The sequence below is a fragment of the Limanda limanda genome, chromosome 6 (assembly GCF_963576545.1).
Source record: "Limanda limanda chromosome 6, fLimLim1.1, whole genome shotgun sequence".
Classification (NCBI taxonomy): domain Eukaryota; kingdom Metazoa; phylum Chordata; class Actinopteri; order Pleuronectiformes; family Pleuronectidae; genus Limanda; species Limanda limanda.
In genome coordinates, this window is record NC_083641.1 from 12,891,317 (window position 1) to 12,901,154 (window position 9,838).

A 9,838-nucleotide genomic window follows, 5' to 3' on the forward strand; every position below is an offset into this window, starting at 1 on the left:
GATTTATGAGAAAGTCTCAATCACACACCGATCATGTGTGACCCCGTTGTCACACGTGGTTGTTGTGTTGTTGAACTTTTTACTGGAGGTGAAATTCTTGGTAAGAGCTAGTGACCCCCCCCCTGCAAACCCAACACACACAAACCCACAGCCTTGTACTTCAATCTTAGTAAGTTCACTCTTTGGTAGAAGGCATTCCCTTGCCCCTTACCTTAACAATCACAACTAAATGCCTAAACTCAACCCTAATGGTATTTATATATCTTAGGCAGATGCCAAAGTTATTGCTTGTTGAGGTGACTGTTGAGTTTCACCATAAGGTCCCAACCTTATTATTGACATATATGCAAAGTGCCTTGAGATCATGTATGGTGTGATTAGGCCCTAATAAATCTAATAAATTAGATTTGAAAAAATTGGGATCGGCCAAAATGTCTTCTTTTACATTTTTTTCAAAAAATGGGACAGGCTGGTGAATATCCCTTGCACATTTGGAGGACTTCTGCTGTACTTGCCAACCACCAGAAGATGTTAACAACTACCAGCGGATGTTACTGTCAACAGGTGTAATAGCCTTTTATTCATAAGGTCTATAATCAAATGGGTCCTCACAAAGATATAAGTAAGTACACAAACACACACACACACACTCGCTCACACAAAAGTCTGCGAAGATATCTCTAAAATGAAATGGACAGCCTAATCAAAACCATATCCGATTCAGACCTGACTTTAACCTTAACCTAACCACAATTCACATCTTACGCCTAACATTAACCAGGAGTTTGGAAATGATGTTCTGGTCCCCAGGAGGTCTACTGGTCCTAACAAGATCAGTGTTTATGCTGGAAAAGGTCCTAAAATGGTGAAAAAAACACACACACACACACACACACACACACACACACACACACACACACACACACACACACACACACACACACACACACACACACACACACAGGTTTATCCTGTGACGATCATTCCTGTGCGCTCCAGCGGGTTCCTGGGATAAGCTGAACCCGTGCCTGGCTCGGCGGCATGTGACCGGCTTGTGATGCCCGAGGAGGCAAAGAGCGGAGGAGAGAGAGTCGCTCTCTCTCGTTTTCAAGAAACCTCCACTGATTGAACATTCTTGGTCCGTGAGGATGATCGTCACGCTGTGGAACAGATGCTAACAACTCTGTCAAAGGTCTAGTGTATTAATAACGTCATGATTGTAACTCACAGAACAATATACACCTTATACTCAGTTTTATTATATAAAACAAAATTATTTCTTCTTATGTATAATGTATACTTTCTTATTCTTACTTTAACCTAGTGTTGGATAGTAACCATAACAGTCTACACATTTATTCGAATAGTGAACTTGAGTTCACTTTATTAATCTATATTTCATAACGGTTATACTTCCATCAGAATGAAAATACTTCATAGAAAGTAAGTTCAGTGGTGCTTAAAGCCGATTAATTAAATCGAAATGATGAATATTGCTACCTTTGTTTAGTTGAAACATTCAACTGCTTCTTCCACTAGATGATAACTAAATCCTAACTATTATATGCAATAATAATAATAATGAAAAATAATATCAATAATTGCTGTCTTTGCCTGTCTGGTCTTTTTAAACCATCTTTCAAATCGTATTGTTACCAAATGGATTTTACTTGATTGTTTTTATAATATTTTGAATATTCTTTTTTTTTTCTGTTCCTCTCACATATACAAACTACTGAAGGGTGAAGGTCGAGGAGCAGCAATTCAAGAAAAACATTTAATATTCCCCCAAAAAATGTAACTTAGATTTACAATAAGGTGTATTAAGTAAAATGTAATTTTGTTATTAAAACACAAGGGACATTAAATGTTTTGTTTGAGGGAGTCGTCTGAACAAACAACTGTTTTTTCTCTCATCATTTCATTCACTGGCTGCTTTTATTTATGCGGCATAAAATGAGAGTGAAACTCACATCAGCATGCACAACATCGAAGGTCACAAATCAAGTGTTTAACGTGGACGTGCTCTGAACAGGAGAGATCTAGTGTGAGAGCAGGAAGTGGAGCCCTTGGTTCAAGTAGGAAGCAATTACTGCACATGACCTTTTCGATCAGAGAAGACCGAGCTGTAATACCGTGTGGCGCTTTATCTGTTGATAGATGGATCCAATGTTTTCCACGACATTAAGACCGTAGTTCTTCTACTTCGGTCACTTTAAATGCTGGTGCAGTATGAACCCCATCTCCAATTATTTCTATAAAGTAATAAAACCATAACTTCACCAGAGAAAGCCAATCAGGGACGAAAAGACAATTTTCCTTAACAATGTATATATTGAAATCAATCAGGTGTCCCTTATGTCGTCTATTATGTTCATTTTATGGCTCTGTTTGAAATTTCATTCTTATTTCAGAGTTTTCTGCTGCACCTAAATAAGTGCATACCTCCACCAAGGCCTCCAGAATCCCTTTAAACTCAGTCAAGCTGCACCAAATTTCGCACTCTCATTGATATTAGTTCCCTAAATGTGTTTTTATTCATCAATATCCATGAATTATTCACCAGGAAACTATGAATATGTTTAAAAACCCTGCAACATTTAAGAAAAGTTTAAAGAAATTCCTGGATGCGAGCCTTGATACAACTTCCCTGACCTACACACATCCAACAAGGAAATCCGTTCAGTTGTTGAACTGTGTAATACTGCAAACCGACAACTTAACAACCAAACAGACAGGGGTGACCTCCTCACCTCCTTGTCTGAGTTAATAAATAAAGTAAATACATATAAAAGCAACATAGATTCGGATAAACATCATCTACCACTGTTTCATCAACAGCTGAGAGGGAGTCAACACAATATCAGCTGTTACACCAGTACAGTGCACCTCTGTGACAAAGGGCAACACATAATGGTGTGGACCTACTGGTCAGGACTTCTTCAACCAAAATAGAAACTGACCAACTGCAAGACTTGAATTAGATTAATATACTGATTTACCATTACCTTAACTTTCTTTATCATCTCTCACTTATTCTGATTCAACAGCACGTACACAGTCGATCATGCATAAATTCCTGGCTAGGCTTTGCAAAGAGGAGGGGTTGCTTCACACACACACACACACACACACACACACACACACACACACACACACACACACACACACAAACACACACACACAGTCATACACCAGCATGTGCACTCACCCTCCATCACATGCTCAGGATAATATTCCCTATTCCCCTTGAATTTTATCTTAAGACCAGCTGACCCCAGCTCCACTATACCTCAGGCAAGACTGTGTGTGGGGGGGAGTGTGTGTGTGTGTGTCTTACAGAGTGCATGAGATCACAGTGAGATCACAGACTTTGTCACAGGACGGCCCCTAAAACGGTTCAATGAATAGGGAGAAAGCAGGAGGCTGTTGACTGGGTGTAGGAGAGCGAGGGTGGAAGGAGAGGAGTTCTTGTAGAGGGTTGGAGGGCTGAGTGGAGGGGTAACAAGTTTATCAAAAAAAAGAATTTCTAATTTATTGAAGTATTTAATAAGTAAAAAAACTAAAACAAAATTAGTGGAAAGTGAATCCTGTTTGCAGCCGAAAAACAAGAAGTAACCCTCCAGCACTGAACCTACTCCTCTGTGCTGTTTGTCTCTGTTAGAGCATCTCTACAGGAGTTGTTTTTTTTATTCAAGCTGCAGTTGAGACGGGAGTTGTGATTTTTCATCATGAGGACTGTGTTTGTCTCTGCACTCCTGCTGCTGCTCCTCGGGACGTCTTTCTGTCAGTTTCCTCGCCCGTGTGCCAACTCAGAGGGACTGCGGACCAAAGAGTGCTGCCCGGTGTGGGACGGTGATGGCTCAGCCTGCGGCGCCATGTCAGGCCGTGGCTTCTGCAACGAGGTGCTGGTCTCAGATGAGCCTCACGGGCCCCAGTACCCACACCGTGGGATTGACGACAGAGAACGTTGGCCTTTAGCCTTCTTCAACCGGACGTGTCACTGTGCTGGCAACTATGGGGGCTTCAACTGTGGAGAATGCAGGTTTGGTTACTGGGGTTCGAACTGTGCAGAGTATAGGGAATCGGTGCGCAGGAACATCCTGACCATGTCGACTGCCGAGCAACAGAAGTTTGTCTCCTACCTGAACCTGGCCAAAAACACCGTCAGCCGAGACTATGTCATATCCACGGCAACAAGAGCAGAGATGGGCGAGAACGGGGAGAACCCCATGTTCTCTGAAATCAACACCTATGACCTGTTTGTGTGGATGCACTACTACGTGTCCCGGGACGCCTTCCTGGGAGGGCCGGGGAACGTATGGACAGACATCGACTTTGCCCATGAATCTGCGGCCTTCCTGCCGTGGCACCGAGTCTTCCTGCTTCACTGGGAGAATGAGATCAGGAAGCTGACAGGAGATAATAACTTCACCCTCCCGTACTGGGACTGGAGGGACGCCCAGTCCTGTGAGGTCTGCACCGATGCTCTGATGGGTGGACGCAGCTCCCTCACTCCCAACTTCATCAGCCCCGGCTCTGTCTTCTCCTCATGGAAGGTGAGATCATCTGAGTGTCTCTGACGCTGAGAGAAAACATAGTGTATCTGTTTTGGTGGGAGAAAAATTTCCTTATTCGTTGTTAAGACACTAAGAATTAATTTTCTCCTAAAAGAAAGAATTGTTTTGTATCTATGTCATCCTGCAGGTGTGTTGTCTTAAATCTCATTTAGTCACCTAAACCAAAGAAATTACACAGAGACACATTTATTTTGAAAAATTTAGAATTTTTTGGAGAATTTATCCTCAAGTGATCCAAGCAGAGTGAAATGTGAGAGAGGAAATCCTACTCAAAGGCTTTGTCATATTTATTCTGAGTTATTTTGAATAGAAAAGTGCATCTATGGTGTAACACTCTAGTATCTTTCTGAGGATTACAGTTCCTCATGAATAAAAGTAAATATTCCTGTATAAGAGCCAATTGACTCAACGTCAAGTGTACAAGCACTTTAACTTAACCAGCCGTCTTTCTGTGTGTGTGTGTGTGTGTGTGTGTGTGTATGTGTTTCTCTGTGTGTAGGTGATCTGCACCCAGCCAGAGGAGTACAACAGTCGAGAAGCATTGTGTAACGGCACTGGTGAGGGCCCACTGTTGCGCAACCCGGGCAACCATGATAGGAACCGCGTGACTCGACTCCCAACAAGAGCTGACGTTGATTTCACTGTGAGCCTTTCTGAGTACGAGACGGGGCCCATGGACCGGTTCGCCAACTCGAGCTTTAGAAACGTCCTGGAGGGTAGGAGTGACAGACACACACACACACAATTTGTCTTTCTGTCTTTTCATACTTTTTCTAGTGAATGAATTTTGGTTCAAACATGTGTCCATCTCTATACATACATTCAAGCTCAAATACAGACATGTACACTTGAAAACACTTGGATATTGTCCCAGAAATAAGCAGGAAGAAATATATATATATATAGATCTTTAAAATATGCATTTAACTAAAACATGCCAATTTGAATATTTCCCATTAAAATTAGTCATTCAATAATCTCCGTTCATAAAAAAACCGTTTATTTCAGCAATATATTGGTGCTCAAGCATTATACAAGTCAACACAAGTGACTAACTGATAGTTGCCTTGAATTACTCTCTGTTACAATTGCACAAGGATTCTATAACAAACTACAAAATGACTTATTGATGTAATTCAGCAGACAAGTAGCCTCATGTGATGTCAGCCACTCTATCCTGTTCCAATAGTCAACCATTATAAATTCGAAAAACTGATAATAGAAAAGTAGAAAACTGCAATAAGTAAGTTTATTCATTTGTGACCTTTTGAAAAGTTAAATTAAGTCTGAATATAATTAGTAGTGGAAATCTCAATGTGCTTGGTGAATGCCTTAGGAGATCTTGACATTTCTTCTAATGGGAAACACTGTGTTGAATATTTTCACTTTGGCAACAAACCCACCAATTATTGCTTCCACAGCCAGGGGCTTCAAACCAGTCAAAAGCTCAACACGTTCCAAAGTTCCATCTTGTTGTGTCTGTGTGGTAGACATCACCCATTCAACTAATGAAAAGCCACTCACACGTTTCCATTCCCTCCCAAACTCATTCACAAATATCTCTCCAAACATCTGTGTTCTTATCTCTGTACTAACACCGTCACACCTCCACTGTGTTTTCCACTTTCAATTTCCTGTGTGTCCCCGTTCCATCCGTCTTTCTGCACCTCTTCAATTGTTACTCTTGCTCCTCTTTCTTACTCCCTTCTGTTATTTCTCTCTCCCTTTCTCTCCCGTCAGGCTTTGCCAGTCCAGAGACAGGCATGGCGGTTCGGGGCCAGAGCACCATGCACAACGCCCTGCACGTCTTCATGAACGGCACCATGTCCTCAGTGCAGGGGTCAGCCAACGACCCGATATTCTTGCTGCACCACGCTTTCATTGATAGGTATGGTGCTACACATACTTTCCTCTGAGGACACAGAGGGACAGTGGACTCATTAGGGTTATTAAAGTATGGTTATTTCTATTTGCTGCAGTAAAGATACTATTTGTGTTTAATGCAGAACAAAAAAATAGGTTTGTCCAATAAAGGGAGGAAACAGGAAGTAGGAGAAAAAAGCAGGCAAAAGGAAACAATTATATGGGAAGTGTATGAATGGTGTGATAGGAGGAAATGAGAATAAATAATAGATCTATTACTAGTAATGATATTTGTAGGTTTTAAGGAATATCTGAAATAAGACACTGATGGTTATTAGTCATTCATTTTAATGTTTGTTTTTATAGAAAATACACTCTTACCCATATAAAATTATTTTAAATCACTTGTTAAAATTCAAATATCAAACCCTACTCTTCATATATTGTCTACAACCCTTATATAATTACTCCACAAGCTTTATCAGATGCTTATCTGCTCATTCCTCTTTTTCCTTTAATATCTCCAATCCTCTTTATCTCTCTGTTCCTCCTTCCATCCAGTATCTTTGAACGCTGGCTCAGGACCCACATGCCTCTCCGGGCCAGTTACCCCTTCGCCAACGCCGCCATTGGCCACAATGATGGCTACTACATGGTGCCCTTCATGCCTCTCTTTAGAAACGGAGAGTACTTCTTGTCCAACAAGGCTCTTGGATTCGAGTACGCCTATTTGCTGGACCCTGGTCAGTACAAAGCAACAAACATGTCCAGTGAATGAGTGTTTATAAGATATTTATACTAAAACGTTGTCTTGCCTGTCTGACCACAGGACAGAGGTTTGTGCAGGAGTTCCTGACGCCCTACCTCGAGCAGGCCCAGCAGATCTGGCAGTGGCTCCTGGGGGCCGGGATCCTCGGGGCTCTCATCACCGCGGTGCTCGCTGCAGTGATTGTTGTCTCAAGGAGGAAGTGGAAGCGTAGCCAGAGGAGGAAGAGGGCGTCAAGCTACGGAGAGAGACAGCCGCTACTGCAGAGCAGCTCAGAGGAAGGCTCGGCCTCATATCAGACTACTCTGTAACACACATACCTTTAACATACTGTTACGTGAATGAGCAAACTATTAAGGGCACATGATTACATGAATCAAATCAAATGAATAAGCTGAATCTTTGTTTTTTATTCCTGAGAATAAATCAATTTAGATTTTCCAATATAGGTACAGAAGACATGGAGAAGACTCTTTAAAGGCAGTTCACCAAAATCTCAAAAAGTACATATTTCTCTCGCATAGTATTTGGCAGACAGCTGTGTGTGTGTGTGTGTGTGTGTGTGTCAGTGTGTTTGTGTGTGTGTGTGTGTGTGTGTGTGTGTGTGTGTGTGTGTGTTCTTGAGGTACCCACTAATATATTTGCTCATCTGCTTTTGCACAATTGGGGTGACGTGAATGTAATTCGTGGTGGCCATACCATACGTTAGGAAAACAATTTATTTTCAAGGTTTAATTTATTTTCTTTATGCAAAAGAGACAGAAGAGAACAGAAGAGATCTCAACAAATGGATTTTTTTGAACAGTAAGGGGGGGGGGGGGGGGATTTGGGTGAACTGACCCGTTTGAGACAAGGAGCAAAATCCTTCAGATGTCCCTGATATTTTACACATTCAGTACATATCATGTAAGAAACATCTCTGTGTAACACAAACTTACAAAGTGACAGACTTTCCGAGCCATCAGGTGATCATTACCACAATGCAACACCTCAGCACACTGCACTGTGTGGGTGAAACACCTTGAGGGATATTTATTGACTGTTAACTGAGGCCACTCTGCAGCCGATGACAGCAGCTTAAGTTCAAACAGAAAAAAAAAGAAGTAATCTTATTCCGTCCTTGGCAACTTGACTTCCCTCATAGACATGAGCAGGGACACATTTCTTGTAATTTATTGTATGTTACTGTAAATCATTGAGATTCAGTTGACAGTACAGCTGAACTGATAAATATGTCACTTGAAGCCAGGTCATGTCTGCTGAAAGCAGTTGTTGATAGCACATTATTTGTTGCTTCATACAGATAAAGTCCAGGTCACATGTACAAGAGTATTTCAGTAATGAACCTTCATCTCCTGTTCATTTAGGGGCTGAAAAAAACGTTTGCCCCATGATATTTGCTTTACATTCATGTATCTGTGACCAAATCTGAAATCTGAGTCCGCAAAAAAAACTGTCACAAATGAAGCCTCCTTTTTCTGACACTTCAGAAAAATACATTCTTTTAAAGTGAATAGAGGAATTGTGAATCAAACAATGAAAGCACTTCTGTTATCTCTCTGGTTAGAAATGTATTGGTTAGATATGCCAAGTACATCCATCCGTACAGATTTCCAAACTTTTAATCAGTTTATGTCTTTCAGTGCAAAATAATAATAAAAAACTGACCAAACCAACAACATCACACTCTCTCATATGTTAGCACTGGTGCTAACGAAGCGCAGCAGACTCACAATATGTATCATGATAATGAAGATGATTCATGATTGTGTACGTGCTGCATTAAAATCGGACTTGATCCAAGTTTCCTCTGTGAATTTTTCCATTTGTTGGTTTTGCAGAAAAGCTCATTCTGTAGTTTTGTCAAACATCATGTTTTCTGGCAACTTTTAATAAAAAACTAGATTCTTTCTTCCATTTAGTTTCATAAATTTAGCGATAGCTAAGTTAGCTAGAGACTTAACAATAAAAATGTTTTATTCTCAGAAGATCATTGTTTCTAAATAATTTGCTTGTGACTTTAAATTTAATATTTGTAAAAAATAGCATAAACAGGATCAGCAGTAGTGGTTGATTAACTATGTACAAATAATCAAAATGTAATAAAAAGAAAATCTTTTATTTCTGATTTGAGCTTGTTCTTATTAAAAAAATTGGACAATCCTGAAAATAGACACATACTTTACCACCTAAAAACATTTTGATTTAAAATGCTGCATATGGTAGCTAGTTACATATTAAGGATATTTTCTTTCGGTAAAAAAATTTGAAGTATTGACTCCTTTAAAATAACAAGCTACTAAAATCTATTCGTAAAACTTTTTAAATTGTTAACTGGAAGAAAAATTTAAAAATGTCTTTTTATCCATAAATGTGACACTATTTTGAGGAGAAAGCGTCCTACAGAAGATTTTTCACAAAATGTAAAACAACTTTTAAGAAATATAAATAAATTCAAAAAAAATAACTAACTTAAAGTACTGACTTGAGGTGTAGTTGTTGTATTTGCTTTTGTACAAATGCAAATCAAACAGGATAAAAACAAAGACTTTATCATGTGACGGCTGTGCTTAGTTTCCACTTCTTTAATCTCAGACCCTGATGGGTCCAGTCGGATACTTGTCTCTGT

At 40.1% G+C, this 9,838-nt stretch overlaps 1 protein-coding gene across 1 annotated transcript; it reads left to right on the forward strand.

The window, feature by feature from the left end:
* Positions 1-3,731: 3,731 nt before the first annotated feature.
* On the forward strand, positions 3,732-7,520 carry tyr (tyrosinase). Its single transcript, XM_061073769.1, has 5 exons — positions 3,732-4,559; positions 5,080-5,296; positions 6,321-6,468; positions 7,005-7,186; positions 7,273-7,520. Exons 1-5 carry the CDS (start codon positions 3,732-3,734, stop codon positions 7,518-7,520), a joined length of 1,623 nt encoding a protein of 540 aa, XP_060929752.1.
* The last annotated feature ends 2,318 nt before the right edge of the window (positions 7,521-9,838 follow it).

What these genes read in the sequence shown, in the direction of transcription:
- tyr (XM_061073769.1), top strand. Translation starts at nt 3,732, where the DNA reads ATGAGGACTGTGTTTGTCTCTGCACTCCTGCTGCTGCTCCTCGGGACG. An exon ending in CTTTAGAAACGTCCTGGAGG is followed by an intron (nt 5,297 to 6,320) that starts GTAGGAGTGACA and finishes CTCTCCCGTCAG; the next exon opens with GCTTTGCCAGTCCAGAGACA. An exon ending in CGCCTATTTGCTGGACCCTG is followed by an intron (nt 7,187 to 7,272) that starts GTCAGTACAAAG and finishes GTCTGACCACAG; the next exon opens with GACAGAGGTTTGTGCAGGAG.